General features: G+C 37.3%; 1 protein-coding gene across 8 annotated transcripts in view; it reads left to right on the top strand.

Moving 5' to 3' along the window:
- Nucleotides 1-17,559, top strand: part of LOC150079283 (ubiquitin carboxyl-terminal hydrolase 48-like) — a 955,076-nt gene extending 937,517 nt beyond the window's left edge. For all 8 annotated transcript variants that reach the window (XM_090382262.1, XM_090382266.1, XM_090382265.1 and 5 more), the window contains 3 exons: nt 5,407-5,455; nt 10,704-10,730; nt 17,161-17,559. In XM_090382262.1, the coding sequence (XP_090238388.1) occupies nt 5,407-5,455; nt 10,704-10,730; nt 17,161-17,183 (99 nt within the window). In that variant the 3' untranslated portion in view covers nt 17,184-17,559. The remainder of the gene's footprint in view (nt 1-5,406; nt 5,456-10,703; nt 10,731-17,160) is intronic.
- Nucleotides 17,560-18,011: the final 452 nt, after the last annotated feature.

The following is an 18,011-nucleotide window of genomic DNA, read 5'->3' as shown; positions in this document are numbered from 1 at the left end:
GAATTTAAAAATACATCATAAAGTACATATTACAGTGCCCCTATTTTAATATGTAATTAATCAAAGTAAAGCATTAGGTTTTAGATGAACTTGTAAATTCCGTAACTTGCAGAATGCAACACAGCGCGACATATCGCGCTATGTTGCATTCTTATGTATGTATGTATGTACTGTATTGTCTTTGGTGGTCCCTAGACTGTTGTCCAACTCCACCTAGTATCGCTGTTCTTTATAGTACGTACTGCATGAAATGAGTCAAAAAAAAAAAAAAATGTTCGCGTGGATGGGTCTATTGACTGTGCCAATCGCACAAAATCCCGCACCCTCTGGTAGTAGCGCTAGACCAGAGGATGCCAGCAATCCCGCTCCCAGATTGCCCAGGCCTGGAAGCCAGCAAAAAAAAAAAAAATAATAAAATAATAATAATATATATATATATATATATAAACACACACACACACATAAAAATAAAATAATAATAATAATAATACATAAGTAAATAAAATAATTATAATAAAAGAAATAATAATAATAATAATAATAATAATAAATCCGTCAAACCCACAGGAGTGGAAAATCCCGCAGCATCAACCCTGTAGGGCACTAAAATATACATAATTAGTTAAAAGTTTGTTGATTACCAGCACTTAGTTCTGGTATGGCCTGCCTTAAATTGTGTCTATATTCTGAATATAAATAGCAATCATACAAGATATGGTGCCAGGATTCCCCAGCACCACACTAACAATTGGGATTCGTCACCAATCCAAATTTAAACAATTTATCGTTCAAAGAACCATGACAGTTAGTATATAAGACAACACCATATTTGGATAAAACCAACTACACTTTCTATTTTGCATTCTTAGGAGATTGTGGCCTGTTTTTTTATGTAATTTGTGATGAGAAGGGTGTTGGAGGGCTGTGGGCTCATCAGCTGCAGTTATCGTAGTGCGCCAGTTCTTATGGTAGTAGTAATAGACGGATATAGGTATTATGTCTTCACAGGTCTGCGTGTTCACGGGTCGATTTGCATGATGTTCAGCGGCTAACTTTATTATGGTATTCCTGATCATATGGTTTATCGTGTATTATGTCTGTACAGGTGTGTTCACAGGCTGATTTGTATGTTGAAGGGACTGAAAACCCGGAATAACTCGTGGAGAAAAAAATTGCTATCTCCATTTCAGAATATAGAGCTTTCACTATTTGTCGATTAACAAATAGTGAAAGCACTATTACATTACTGAAGGACGTCATTTTTGAGCGTTATTTATTTCTTACCAGACTGGTTTTTCCATAAGATAAATAATCCACCTTATGTGTCAAAAGTTGATATTATTTTCTCGAATTAGAGCAGAAAGGAAAGGTCCTCAAATAAAATAAAAGAAAGTATGGTGTATCAAAAAAAAAAAAAAAAAAAGAAAAAAAAAAAAAAGGTTGCCTATCTTCCACCAACAGGCTGCTTGCTTTACTGCATCGAACAAAACACAGTGCGTACGAATGTCTGGGACTTTTCTCCATAATCGCCCCTTTTATTTATTTAGGCATTTGAAAAGTATACTTGAATTTTCTGTACCACTGCGATAGAAAGTTGCATCTGCTACCTAAGCCATGTTTAACTGCTTGTTTAATGTGCCTAGAATGTTTCTTTAACCAGCAGAACAGATGGAGATCGAACATAACAAGTTCAGACTATACAATGGGTAGCCAAGACCTCCCAGTTCTAGGTTATTAGGATATCCTGGATGCGGTACGTCTTGTGGGGCCCTGCATTGCCACGGAGCAGTATCCACACATGATGAATCATCATCACATTCTATCCGTACACAGAACGTGTCTGTTTATGATCAGATTGTAGATGTCTAAAGGAAAATCTGATTGAGGTTGTTGTTCTAGTAGGGTTTTAGGAGCATCAGCGACGAAGGCCATATTGCCCGTATATACCGTCTATAAATTACATCTGTTTTAGCTCGGGCAAACCCAGATATGCATGTAAGTGTGATTTATTGATTTAACATTTTTCCGCTGTTATCCACGATGAAAACATAATTTCTGTATGAATTCAACAAAATACAATTTCATTCACTGTTAGTTTTTCTTATTCTACCGCTTCTCCCTGCACTGGAAACACGTTCCTCTTTCGCTAACACTTTAAAAGTAGCAACGTCAGCAGCACCTTTTAGTATTGATACGTCAAGAGGGAAGCACCAAAATAACTCACCACAAGTAAAAAAACTCCAACACTTCCAATTGGAAACTCATGATTTGAAACAACTTTTTCCTCTTTAGCTTTTCCGAATCTTCTCAAATAACCTCGAATGGAAGCGGACCCGTGGTACATTCTGTATACATATATATACCCTCATATTTTTGTTTGGATCTGGGAATAAGTATATCAAGGGCATTAACAAGTCCCCCCCCTCTCCCCCCTTCTCTGCAGTTTCGGATCTAGTTAGACCTACCTATTTACTCGTTATGTTAAAATATTAGCTTGTTTGCTTCCACTCCGTTAATTTTTAATACTATTTAGTCGTTTCTAACAAATTTTATGCATGCAATCAGTAATTTTCAGACCCCGATTTCGTCTTTCACACCATGGCCAAGTAAATCGGTTTGGTGCGGTGGGGACGAATGCCTGTTTATCTTTTTTACGAATACCCCAAGCACCTAACTTGTAGTACTTAGTATCGTGTGAGGGTTTAAGGCTGAAAAGATGAAAGAAGGTACTTATCAGACTTGAATTTCTGTAGACTGTGAGTTTCAGGAAATACATGTCAAGGGCGGTTGTTCCTGAAAACGGAAGTCGAAGGAATACATGAGAAGAAAAGTTGGTTCTGAGATTGAAGTTGGAGAGTAAGTAGATGGTGACTGGTTTCAGCACGTCTTCGGATTGGTTTGGAAGAAAGGGGGGGAGAGAATTATAGCATTAGCATTAGTAGAGGCACGTGATGCAAGAAAACAAGCTTTTACAACATCAGCTAAAAAAAAAAAAAAAACCCTTCCCATTTCACTGATCCATTCGGTTCCAAATGTTTGTCTAGTTCTGCCTTGAATTTATTTAGGAGATTTTTGTTCGTATCGAACCATGCAATTATTTTAACTATTGTATCAATATATCTTTCACTGAACCAATCTATGCTACTAAAGATTTTTAAGAACTTATAGCACAAATACCAGCCCCATTCTGCTTATTAGTTGATTTTATTGATGGGGACAATCCATTATTGGGATCTCACCATATGCATAACGTAGGAGAAGGGAAGATTATTTAATTGATTTTAGAAGAGCACAACCCGAATCTATTAAATACATGATCAAATATTTATATATATTTCTCAAAGGGATCTTCCACAGTTATCGATTTCTCAAATATATCAGTTTCCAATCATTTGTATATTGCAAACGAAATTATCGACAGATACAAAGCAGAGGACAAGTTGGAAGTTCTCCAATCCAGATTGAAAAACTTTACCCACTTGTATCGCCTTTAATGGCCACATCATCCACATTGAATCAGTCTATAACGTCACCGAACATATTACCAAACAACAGCTGTCAAGACAATAGCTCAGTTGTCTAACCGAAAACGCACTTGTACTAAGTATTGGTGGAATGACTCAAGTAATAAAGCGAAACAAAAGTCACCCGGGGTAAGGTGAAGCGATCTCGGTGGGCAACGAATGGGCCTATCTCTAACCATCCAGTAGGCTCATATAGGCATCAATGAAGGAATGGACATCAAGATACCAATATGGAGGAGTCCATCCTGCTGGAACATGAGGGCAAGTTGGGATTGGGAGTCCTCTAATTGTGGTACCACAAACAGCTGAAGCATGTCTAAGTACCTATGACCCGTCATAGGTACCGTACTTAAATTTTTGCGCAAACAAGAAATTTTTTTTTTTTTTTATGAAAACCCCAAACACGAAAGGTATCAAAAACCTATAGTACTTAGTACCGTGCATGGGTTGAAGGAGAAGTATGGGGGGAGGGGGAGGGAGATGCCGGAAACTTTGCTCTAGAGACTAAACATGGGTTTCACCACTTCAAGCCTCCAGTAAGCAAAGTGGTGGTATTTCACCGGTTGATGAGAGTCGTCTACCACCTAGAATGGCTTGACAATCCTATGAATAGTATACATTTCGCTTTGTCCTGTGGGGTAATCATAGTTCAATCTCAAACGTATGTAAAATGAATATAATATATAAACATATAATCGAAAATATTTATACATAAAAAGTTATAAGGCCTCCAAGTTGTTTCATTTATACGCAGATGCCTCATATGACCGATTATAATATTAGATAACCTTGAAAGTAAACAATCGTTTCACAGGCATCTTTTGGAGAGGCACATCTTGGTCTTAGAAGCCCTTTTGATAAAAAAAAAAAAAAAAAAAAAAAAATCATTTCTCCCAACCGGCTACATGTGATCCTGTGTGCGCTTGTGCTTCTTAACTTTCCTTAACAATCGTGTGCAAAATCTCGAACATAAACCAGTACTTCCCTGATGACAGAGCTAATAATAAAGTTCACTGAACGAAATTTCACATTATTAAGTGTTAGTGATATTTATTAGCTTTAAGTCTCTGCTTAATTGCAACTAAAGCTAAATGAATGATATGTTTTAGCCGCTGAATATATTTTGAAGCTGTTCAGTACTACGCAGCGAATTATAAAAAATGATCCATTAAATCAAGGCATACTGTGCATAAAGTTAGATAGTTTGAAAAATATCGAGACGGTAAAACACAGAAAAGGCGAATTAACGTAAAAACCCGATAGGGCACGCTGCAATTCCAAGAAAAAATTCTTATGGAAAAAAAAAAAAAAAAAAACACGAGGATACACACAGTCTCAATTAAGAGAGATATCTCTTAATTGAGGCCATGTTCAGATATAAGCAAGACGTGGTAATGCTGGGCACGACATTTTTATTTATTTATTTATTTATTTATTTATTTCCTTTTAATTATTTCACCCCTAAACATCAATACTTTTAGTAATTGACGTATAAGCTGAAGAGAAGAGGGCACCTACTAATTTATCAATATTCTTTATATAATTTACGTTTATCGTACAAACATTCTCTGATAGTTTCTATAAAAATGTTACTTTTATCACTTATACTGTTGCTAATGGACAAGTGTCATTTTCATATCGATTGAATAGTCTTCGTTAAATAGTGATTATTGCATTTAGTGAAGACAGATGCAAATTGCGAGCGTGACATCACATATTACAGGTTTATCGACAGCATTGTGTTACTTGATAAAGTTCATTGTCACGCTGCCAGCCATCTGGATTCACAGGTCATTCTTAGTTTTGGCACTTTTGTAGTCACGTGGCTTTCTCTGTTTGTGAAACTTTCATGGACACTAATGCGCCTTTTCTTGTTTTGCAGGCAGATGAACCTACCGAGGAGACTATTGTGATGGAAGACTACCTGAAAGGTAAGCAACCCTAGCAATACGATGCCAGCGTTAATGGCTCTGAAGCATGCAAGCAACAAACGGCTCTAGGCTTCGGCCGGGCCCTGGCCACACCCCTCACCTTGTCCAAGTCGTGATGGGGTCGGCCTCCTAGTAATTATGGCTTTCGACATCAATATCTGTCGCCTGCTCGTCTGTATTATGTGGGAACTGCGGAATAAGCTCAGTTGGAAAGGTTTAAATGTAAAACGTATATTCAACATTAGCGGTAAATTTAAACTGGACTTCAGACGTTCGAGAACCATCGCACAAAACCTTTAAAAAAATACTGCTTGTATTAACTAAGAATAATCTGAACTTGCTTATCCATCTTGTCATTTATGTTATTAGCAAATTATTGATGGATTTATAATTTATATAGTTTCCCTCCCGCCTGAGCTCCCTTTTTTTAATAATCCTTATTTGTGGAAATATAGTAATGTGTCAGAAAATTTCATATCCTGGCCAGTTTCTGTTCCCATTTAAGACAAGCGATTATTTTCCCGAATTTGTCAACGCTGCCCGATGTTTAATACACTGTCGAAGAATAGTAAAACTTAAAGCGCAATTAAAATCTTTACAAATTGAAATTAAAAACATTTCAAAATTAGATTCCTCAATAAGAATGAAGGCATATAATAATCCATAACCATTTGAATTACTCAAGGGATTTTATTAAAACACTAAAATGAAAGGATTATTGTAGAACGAGAACCTCTTGTTCCCCATGTTACTTTTAAAGATGCTGCTTTTCAATCTCAAGAAATAAGAGGATTATGTTTTGCACCGTACATTTTGGATTAGAGGGTCTAGTGTCTTTTATCAGCAAGCGTATTAAAATTCTTACTTGTGGTCCACGTAATCAAGAGCCATTAATAGGTAAAAGCCAATTCGGATATTACTTTTGGAAGAACTTGGGACTCTTTATCCTCAGTACAGTGAAACAGCATGTCAGGGAATAAATGAATTAGAGAAAATGACCACTGATAATTAATTTTCTCCAGTGGTGAATTTCCATATAACTGAGGAATGCCGCTGAAATAAAGTAATGCCAAGAAAATATTTGGCCGTAGAAGAGCCACCGCTAATACGGGAATACGAGTAAATATAATAAAAAATAAACAACTAGTCAGTAGCCATTAAAATCACTCGAAGAGTTAGAGTTAATAGGTTCAATTAATTAATGGATAACAATAGTTAAAACAATTAATTTGCAGCATACTAAATATAAGAGTTTTATTTTTTTTTTAATTTCTTGCTTCGACAGTAAAATGAATTCTGTACTATTTGGAAAGCAGTTGCATGCATGTGCCATGTATATGAAAAACCACTAGGATTCACCCCTTTCCTCCTCCTTCGAAATCCTATACAGAATCATAGGTCGAGGCTTCTAGCTAATAAAAGTTCTTTTAAAAAGTATCTAAAAATTCACACTCCTTTAGCTCAGAATTTCCTCCCCTCTCCCACATTTTTCAGATCTTTTCTTTTTAATTTTATTTATTTATTTATTATTTTATTATTTTATATTTTTTTTTTTGCAGGAAAACATGTTTTAATATTATGATGTTTTAACAACAATCGTTATTAGTGTTCGAAGTCAGCAAATTGTTACTACAAACTCTTTGTTTGTTTCTTTTTTTTTTCTCTCTCTCTTTTCGTTTGCTACGATCACGACTATGGTGACGTTAAACAGTGGGTCATCACATTTTGGCTCTTTCTTAACAATACAAGTAAGAACTGAATTGCCACCTTCACTGGTGTTGCTATGACCTGCTAAGCTGCGCAGTCACCTGCTCTTTTACTTACTGCCTTGTTTTAAAAAACGAAAAAAAAAACTTTTTTCCCGTTGACAGAAGCCTTTTTCCCATCCAGACTTGAATTTGTTGATCTCGTGTTAAACTCCAGACTGGCCTTTACGTTAAATAGTCAGAAAGAAGTGATGTCAACCCTTTGGCTTCCTAAACCATTCTTAAGTCTCTAAAAATTTCATTGTCAATTAAAAATGACAACAGTTTACCGTGTTGTGCTGTCATCTGACAGCTATAAACATTTATAGTCTTTCAGATTCCACGATTAAATAGGATCCAATTTAAAATTTCCGTCTGCAAAGGACTGACGAATAGCCTTGGTAATGCACAGCTGTAGAGCTTCTTTGCATGTAATGGATATCCATTTGTCCTAACACAAATATACCGCTTAGTCGGTCGTCGCTTTGTAAGTAGTGGGTGTTCTCATTGCTAACACAATGGATACGTTTGCTGCCCTTCCACAATATGTGGAAAAGACATAGGTTCAAATCCTATTGAAATAGGAAGAATTTTTTGTTCTCCTCACCCCCCCCCCCACGTGGCCGAGTTAATCGGTATCAAATGAAATTGCACAGTTCTCCTTGCAAAAATGGGTATTTCATCCAGGAAAAAAGCCAACCTGACCATAGGATACATGCAAAGGATGGCCAGTCGCCAGGCCTTGATAGGATTGAAGTGCAAGTTCTCAAAAGAACTTTTCATATAAGATCTGATTTATATGTGCGAATTTATAGTGCCTACCTTGCTGATGGTTGCTTTCCTGAAGTCTGGCCTGGCCTGCCGTGCCCTGCTCTGCTTAAATTGATTATTAAAACCCCTGATCGGCTTCCTAGTGAATTAAGTTCATATTGCCAAAGAGTATGAACGACTGTGCATCAGTCGACTGATGATTTATTATACTAATAAGAATATGTCCTCAGAAAAACAACACGAGGCGCCTCCGTAGCCAGGTGGGAAGGAGCAGCAGTGCGTAGCACACGCTTCTTGATTAGACCAGGGTTCGAGCCCGTCACCACCAAATACGGAGGATGCGGAAAGGTCAAGGGAATGACCACCGCATATCCCGGAGCAATATGGCCTTAGTTGCTAATGCTCCTAAAAACCAAATAACAACAACAATAACTCAGAAAAACAATTTGGTTTTAAAAGAGAATTATCTACTGATGTCGCTATTTATAAGATTATTCACATTGTTCACGAGTTTGATGGGTGATATGTTCTTGGATTATTTGTTGATTTTAAAGGAGCTTTTTGGCAGACTTTGGTGGGAGGGCATCCTGGCAAGAATAAGGTTAACTGATTGTGCAGATAATTTGTTTTCAGTTTTCAGGACTAAATATACTGTAGGACTGTATTTGTAGGACTAAATATACTGTAGGACTGTATTTGTAGGACTAAATATACTGAGATAAAGTGAGATGTAAATAGAGGTTGCCTGCAGGGCTCGATGATAGGCGCTTTGCTTGGAATATTGCATTTGATGGGTCTTAAAATAAAGAAACTGAGGAGACACAATTTGTGGCTTATGATTATGACCTTGGCATTCCGGTTTTTGGAAACTCAAGATCGTTAATTGAAGCTAGAGCAGCGAATGCTCTTGAAATATTTATGGATTGGAGCGAACTACTGTATATACATTACAGATCTCACAGTAAACAGTGCATATGTCGCTTAAAGGACTTATCGCTGGCGTACAATAAGATGCTCTTATTGTACGCCAAGCTCAGACGAGTAATTAGAGTAGTTTGGGGAATTAAAGAAGGCTCTTTCAATTTATTGTATCACTGCTTTTATTTATCCCCATCGTGACCTATGCTTCTGGAGCTTGGGTACATAAAACTTAAAATTCAGTTATTCAAAAACATTTGTTGCAAACACAGCTATTCGCTCTTTGAGTACAACTCGTGCTTGTCGCTCAGTTTCTAATGAAGCTTTGCAGATGATGACAAGGGGCCTCTCTGTTGATTTGTTGATTCTCCTTTCTGACATGTTGTATTTACTTAAGAATAATATTAATGTTACAATTTTGGGTATAACATTTTGCCCTGATGTTATAGATTGTATTCCAGAAGTGACTTAACAGTTGAAAAGAAAAGATTTGATAAATGATATATATGTATATATAATTTTTGGCGGATGGAATAAAAACTAGAAAGGTAGAGAAACTTTTATGTTTTTTTGCCAAGAGTAAATATGATCAGTTACGTTGATGTGAAATCTTATATAGAAAGATTAGTTGGAGTATTAAATCGACAGTTTGTGGATCCTGTTTACTGATAGAAGACTATTTTAATGATTATATTTCTAAAGTTTTCAAGCAGAGAATGATTTTAAGAACAGCTAGATGATAGAGGCTTGCCTCATAGTGGCAGGGATGGATATCATATTTCCTTTAGTTAGGGCCAACTGCCACCCATCCTCTATTTGATTTGACGTTAATTATTATTACTTATTTTAGTTCTAATAACTTCTCTTGTTGCCTAATAAAATTTATGAAATATCCACCGATAGACTTCGGTTTAGGTAGTGGTTAATAAATTCGTATACTTTAAATGGAGTGAAATAGGATATGTGTGGTTTAAGGACACAATATACTGACACCTCACAGCTTTAAGTTGTTTTGACGCAAGACAGAACGACAACAACAACTGCCGCCATAATATGGGTGTTTTTTTTTTTTTTTTGTTTTTTTTTTTATTCTTGGAAAGTTGATCAAAATGTTCTGGGCCAATATTGTGTTCTTTTCTTGAAACGGCACTACTTTCATCTGTAAATCTGCACCACCGAGGTCGGGTTCCATTTAAATACAGAAAAAATAAACGTATTAATTCCGCGGAACTTAGTTATTCTCATAAATTAATTCTCTTGTATAGCCTTCACATCGAGTACTGTTTTCATCCTTTTGATCTGAAGTATTTCCTTCGGTAGTAATGTCTATCAAAAATAAAGAAACATAATAATGCCTGGTCACTCGGCTTTTTGCCTTTAAAATATTAAATTGCACCAGTTCCTTAACTTTTAATTACTTAAGAAGCGACGTACACTTGGCATAGACTGGACAAGAGTAGTACTTCATTCAATGTTTTTGTAAACAAGGTTTATAAAAACATTGAATATGCTTATACATTTCAAATATTAACCTACAGCTAACTTAAGAGATCGTATACAATATGAACCAAGGATTGAAACAACTGGAAAAAAGCCAATGAACAAAAGTTATCTTGACTTATGATTCATGACAAATAAGATATTTTATGCTGGGTTTAATGGTAATTACCATACGTTAGTTCAATGACAGTTACCATACGAATGGCTATTTTTTAACATTTTATATGCCTTACTTTATTCTTTCTTATCTTGTGAGTATTTAAATTTTTTGCCATTATTTATTTATTTATTTGTTTTCTTTTATTCTGTTTCAGATACTGGCCCAGAGACAGGATTTAAAGGTAACGTCCAGTAGTTTAAATTCAATATGAATATATACTAGCAAGTTCACTAATATTGTATTCGTTAGGGCCGGCTTGCTTTCGATGCTTAAAGTAAGACGGCACTACACCTCACTCTTACATAGGTCCTGTGCTCCATAAAAAAAAAAAAAAAAAAAAAAAAAATTCGTTTCCATTTTGTTAATTCTAAATGTACTATTAACAATTTTTGAATCATAAGAAATCCCGTAGATGTTCTTTACTAGGCCTTGCGATTTATCAAGCCGGCCTTGATATTCATATCTTACACTCTCCTACCTAAAATTCACTGTAGGAAATTGTGACTACGAAATGAATAAATATACCTTTGAAGTACTGACTAATAGGAACCAACACACATTTTAGATGACTTGTTACCTAATCTTGCCATCAGGCTTGAGAGAATCTGAATATGCAGCTCCGAGTAGTCACAGACAAACCTATGTGTTTGTACGACACGAAGTGCCACAAATTTGCATGGAAGAGCTGCAAGCCACCAGCTTTTAATAACAAAAACAAATACCTATTATTGATTGGAATAGTAAAAAGCACGTCGAACCTGCCTTGTAGATCAAGGGAAATTGGCCCTTAACAGTGAGTCACGCTACACACTCTTCTAGTCTAATGGATTTGTTTGGGTATGGAAGATGTCTGGAAAACGTTTACTACTTAAGTGCGTTGTCCAAGAGCTGGAAAGTTAAGAGAGGAGCTGTCATGACCTGTAGGTGTTTCTCAACACTACAACCAGTGAGCCACTGGTTGTAGTGCACGAAACCATGAATTCTTCATCTTACATTTTATATAGAAAATTCAGTGTACTCACATTATGAAAGTATTTTGGAAACTATCCTTACACTTCAAACAAAACAACGTACCATGTCAAAAAGCATGGATTTTGTGAACGCATGGTTTGAAGAGAATAACTTCAGTACAATGCTCCACCTCAATGCAATTGAAAATTTTTTGCGGTGAATTGAATTGCCCTCTGCGGAGCTCACGAATGCTTTGAAGGAGCAGTGGACCACAGTATCACTCCCTTTCTGTCAGAAATTTGTAGAAAGTCTTCCACGACTCATAGAACCAGTCATTCCTGCTACTAATTTCTTTGAATAAATACATGTCTTTTGGTAGAAGACTTTTGTTAGGATAGGGAGTATGCAAATATGCTGGCATTTTGTGCAAAAAAGTAAGTATTTCTCTTGTGTGGGTGGGATCTTTGCCTATTCCTGTATCAAAACCAGTATCCGAGCTATGGAATATACTGATCCATTGTAACAAGTGGTCGTTGATCAGTGTTGAATTAATGCCCAATAAACAGATAGAGTGCACGTCACTCTTAAAGCAGTAGTGTGCTCTAGTTGAAAAAGAGCCTGCATAAGAATGTAGGGAATCACCACACAAATTTAGTAACAGATTTCACAACTAGATGTATTTTTTGGCTATTCAAGAATAGAAATAATAATAAGTAACAGAGAATAACGCACAAACGATGTGCATTTTATAATTCATGTTGATTGGACTTTTCTGATTCAGACTGCCTTATGAAAGCTTTTTCTCCAACCAGAGGACAGCCGTGTATGTCGACACTACTGTTTTAGGAGTGACTTGCACTCCATCGTATTCATTGTATATTACTGCACTCCCGGCCATTCAACCTCCTGTTACACTGGATCAGTATACTCCATAGCCAGGATACTGGTATTGATACATGAATAACCACAGATTATTCAAAACACTTTCCTAATATTTCGAATTGGGTAGATCCAAACGCTTCCCACATAAAGATATTATAGCACTTTTTGTCTTTGTGACAGCAGCCTCTTTGGTTTGTACCCATTCCAGAACATAATACGTTCACATTATACTGAACGTATAACAAGCCGAAACTTGTAATTCGTTTGGGTCGATCCAAGTTTAAATCCCGTTTGAAACTAAAGAAATATTTAAACGCATCCTCACTGATTAATTAGATAAACCTCCCGATTGAAGAATAGGATTTTATCCGCATGTCATACGACTGAAAAATCCATATATGCAGATTAGCCTCTCACACACACACACACACACCTGTACGAACGTAATACATGAAAACGATTGGAACCAGCATACATATAAACTAGCGTACCATGGCCAGTTGCATCTTGTTTCCTTAAACCTCACGAGATACGGTGTTTAATTTTGAACGTGGGTCGTTCACAGCAAAATACCACGCAGGTGCTAATATTCTCTCCTCAGTATTACTTCCTTGATATAATAGAAATTCAGATCTTTGCTGTCAAGCACATATACAGGTCCTATTTGTGATGTTAACAAGAAAGAAGAGGTTATTTATTTTGTTTACGATGCCAAACAAATAATTTATTTAAACTGTCATCGGAAAACAACATGTTGTGAGCGATGGTATTATTACCAGCAGTTTATATAAACCGCGACATTCTGGAGAAAATGTTCTCCATAATCCACCTGCAAAATTTGAGCTGTTTACGACCTCTAGTCGTGGACAACCCTTATCGATTTTTCACCTATAAAATATACAGATACGTTGAGCGATTTACATATGAATGATTTAAGAGAGGAAAAACAATGCAAATAATTGTATCTGCTGTTCGAGACTTAAGTACTTTCCGACCTCTGGACTTAAGTAAAAATATCAATGACGCTGACACCACTAGTGTTGCCAATTTTGTGAATTCTTTGCCACTAGATTTAGTGGCTTTTTGTTTATCTGCCTGTCTTTTATATATACAGGGTGTCTCAAAAATATCGGTACAAACGTTTAGGGGAGGTAGGTAACATCTAAAGGAATGTGAATCGCATAGGAACTTATAACCGGAAACGTCACGGGAAAGTAGTAGCAGAGACACAAGAAGCAGAAATGACACAAGACAGTAATTAGTGGAAAACATTTATTTGACATAATATTAACAATGGAATATGAGATGGATGCATTTCATGATGTTACAACAGATGCTCGAAGGTTCCACCATGAGACGCGATGCATGCGTGACACTGACGCAGCATGGATTGGCGGACACGGTTGAACACACCTGGAGTTTCTTTGACAGTAGCAGCAGTGCAGACGAGTCTCTCCACGAGATCCGTCTCCACAGGCGATTCATACATGATAGATTTGAGGGGCCCCCACAGAAAGAAATCAAGGCTCGATAAATCAGGTGAGCGTGGGGGCCAGGCAACGGGTCCACCACGGCCAATCCATCGACGCCCAAAACGCCTGTTCAAATGGTCATGAACACACCTTCCATAATGGCCAGGCGCCCCGTCATATTGAAACCAAATGTTGCGTCTCACATTTGCTGTAACATCGTCAAGTAACCCTGATAGAACTTGTTCAAGAAAGATCCGCTATTTAGCGGAGTTCATGCGGGAGAGTAACAGGTATGTGCCGACTAAGCAGTCACCAACCATACCTGCCCACATTTATTGAGAAGCGATGTTGTGCCTCATGGGGGTGCACACCGTGTGGGTTGTGGTGAGCCCACACATGAGCATTGTGCTGATTGAATAAGCCTTCCCGAGTGAAATAAGCCTCATCCGTGAACAAAACATGGGCTGGAAAATTCAAGTCTTGAACACTTTCTTGGAGAAACCAATGCGCAAAAGCCACACTTGCAGGATGATCTTGGGGGAGCAGTAACTGAACCCTTTGGAGATGAAAGGAGTGTAAGGAATTGTCGTGCCAGACGCGCTGTACACTGCAACGAGACACTCCTAAGGCAGAGGCAACGGCACGTGTGCTGTTAGTAGGATTATTCTGGACGGCATTCAGCACACTTTCTTCCATGGCAGGAGTTCGCGTCGAACGTGGTCTGCCCGCACTACTCCTGTTACCTCTAAATGACCCATAAGCGCACACATTTTGATGCACACGCGCAAACAAACGGTCCGGTACATGTCTGTCTGGGAAGCGTTCTCCATAAATTCGTTGAGCGGCTCGTCCATTGCCCTCTGCTAATCCATACACTAGGTGCATGTCTGCCAGCTCACAGTTCGTATATCGATGCATGCTCTTCTTGCAGCGACTACTGCTTGAATGAGTAAACCAGAAATTTTCCCTCTCGCGAACTGATGAACAGCGCCGTCTACCGACTTACGGTGATGTTTCCGGTTATGGGTTCCTATGCAATTCGCATTCCTTTAGATGTTACCTACCTCCCATAAATGTTTGTACCAATATTTATGAGACACCCTGTATATAACTCGCATTCATTTATCTACTGCCACAAAACAGTTACTATGAGATTTTAAATTTCTCTGACAGAGGTGACCATATAGAGTGTAAACAGAAATGTGGTTATTTACACTGGCTGATCATTTAATCATTTAAACTAGCGTACCATGGTCAGTTGCATCTTGTTTCCTTAAATCTCACGGAGCGGCAGTGCCACCATACAACAAATCGGATTTCAGCGAACTGCCAGTAGATAACGGGAAAATGTATGTCCTGGAATTCACTAACAGTTGCAAGTTTGACATGTCTGAGAGTTGCGAAGTTCCCTTAAGTTACATGTTATTAGTGTGGATTGCTTTGTGAGTCGCATAATAAAATAATGGAAGATTTTAAAACTGAACAACATTTTATTATACGCAGTTATGTTCGACGTGGTGTTGGTACTACAGAGACAAGTGTTTAAAGAAAAATGCAATTATCAACTGGTACAGGCGTAGAGAAGATCAAAAATCTGGCTATAGTGACCTCTCAGATACTTTTCAAGAAATAGCCTCTAAGAGTTCTTCTGAGAGTGGGTTCATGGATGGCGCCAACTTCGAAGGAAATTATTATACAGTATTTCGAATTGGAGAGAGCACCGGCAGATCTCAGCTGAGAAGATTAAAATTAAGACATTTAGTCCATGAATTAAATGATCAATCTGTCTGTATGGTCATTCTTGTTAATAATACGCCTTGAGTACCTTATTAGGCCTGAAAAACTTTCTTATTCCCTTCTTTTCAGTATTTGGCCTCACACTTAGCTTTTCATGCAATATGTCAGTAGTTAAATAAATTCCAATATTACCATCAAACTGTGATGGAATGGTATATGTAGTGAGCCCTTAATTTCCTAGTGTTAATCAGTTTCTCCTTTGCTCTTAACTGGGTGATGGCATAGTCATTGCGTAAACAGTATATCCTTTTAATAAAGTAAAACCCCTAAAAAATACAATGAAATCTAAGTTGCTCTGTTTAGGAAGACTGCTCCCTTATCTTGTAAACGTTACTTTTCTCTTTAAACCTTTCAAGATTACAATTAATCCTCTCATGAATTGCGATAGATCTAAGCAACCATAAGCACTTGTTCCAAGGAACAGGATTTCTGTACTTTACTCAGTATTGCTAACAGCTCTAAGTTCATCACTGATCTTAGCGCCGCTCATCTTTTGACCTCACCCACTGCACTTGTTATTTTTGGAAGACTTTTGGAGCATCAATACTTTAATCATGGTGTTGTTGGTTGGGTTTTAGGAGCATCGGCAACTAACACCATGTTGCTCCGTGTATTGTCTGTAAATTGCGTGTGTTCTGAAGTCGATTTTTTTGTTTGCTGGACGAAAAACCCGAGTTTCCTGGAGGAAAAACCATGCTGCCATCGCCTGAGACCGACAAACTCAGCCACCTTATGAAAAAGACCCATAAAAATTCCTCCCATTATCGACGGGATTAGAACTGGGGGTCTTTTCCACCCGATGTGGGGAGGATATGATGTGCTGATCATGGTGCACCAGTTAACATGTATGCTTGTTCGTATGGGCTTACTGCTGATGCAGCCAATATTCACATCACACTATGCGCAGAATTTGGAGAAAATGAAATCGTTTTTTTCTGGCAACAGACTCTACTTTATTTGCTGTTAAGATTACAAAAGGGACACTGTGTCCTTTTGTAATCTTAAGATAACTAGTAGGTTGGAACATGCTGAAATATCGAGAAAAACAACAGTCGTTTCAATGTATTGAGGCTAGCTAATACTGTACATTACCAACTTTGTTTACTTTTATGGCATAAATGTGTATGGACAGTTTTAGAACGACTGGCCAAAATCTATGAAAATTAATCTCTTCACAATAATATTTGAAAAAAAAAATCAGTTGTTACGATTTAATTGAAATTTCTATAGCAAGAGAATGATAATATTAAAACATTAATAATTAAAGTTATTTTTAGTCTTCAGTTAACCATGTATTGATTTCTGATGTAAGAATGAATAAGTGAAGCAGTATTGTATGTATGACTGGTATTAGTTGCTCAGCTAATCAATTGAGAAACGATTCTGAAGTACATTTGAATTTGTAATTAAAAATTTTCCCAGTGAAGAGAGAGAGAGAAATGTAAAGTGTTGTGAATTAATTATCACATTTGTTGGGTGAATAGTGATTGGTGTTTGTTCTTCTTCTAGGGACCGAACTGCAGAGGAATTAGAAAAGGGTTATAAAGAAAAGTTCCATCGGTTGCTTTCGTCCTCCATATACTCTTCTGTCATCCCCCTTTCTTCCTCTTTCTGTCCCCTTCAGCGATTATTCCACGATGACGACTTCGGTATCTCGCTTAGCAAGTGGTGGTTTGTTCGGAAGCCTCGTGACGCGACGAACGCCTTCTGGCTGTGCTGACTGTTAGTCCATTGTTTCCAACATACCATAGTGAGTTGGTATTTCAGGGAAATTCTATGTCTGAAAGAAACGTTACCCTAAAGGAGCCTCGCCCTGTTTCTTGGGAATTGTAAAGTTCGGAAATGTACAATTTTTAGTAATAAAACTGCTTCTGGCAGTCCTAGTGTCATTAGAGTCTTTAAACTTTAGTTACTACTGTTAGTTTGTTTTAATTACTGCAACACGCTCTCACACTACATCCCTCAACAATTTTACACGTCTACCCTTTTCGCTCAGTGGCTACTCATCAAACCTTGTAACGTTTCGATGTATTGTTCAGCAGCAGTAATGATGGCGTTTTACTTTATTATAGCATCAGATGTGAGAGAACAGTTCGCGGCAGTGCTATCAGACTCTCGTCATACAATTGGTATATATATATATATTTGAATCATATTTTACAGAGTATAGTCCATTTACAATGTATGCAATATGGCCTTCGTTGCTAATGCTCCTAAAAACCAAATAACAAACAAACAAACAAACAATGTATGCAGTAATACACTGCTCGACAAAATTAACAGAACAAAATGTTTTTCATGAATATTTTGTGAACAGTGTTGCCGAAGACATTTGTAGATTTGATTTTAATAGTCATCCT

The sequence above is a fragment of the Mastigoproctus giganteus genome, chromosome 10 (genome assembly GCF_048544385.1).
Source record: "Mastigoproctus giganteus isolate SK-2022 chromosome 10, ASM4854438v1, whole genome shotgun sequence".
In the NCBI taxonomy this organism is placed as follows: Eukaryota; Metazoa; Arthropoda; class Arachnida; order Uropygi; family Thelyphonidae; genus Mastigoproctus; species Mastigoproctus giganteus.
This window is presented reverse-complemented; position numbering and strand designations above follow the sequence as displayed.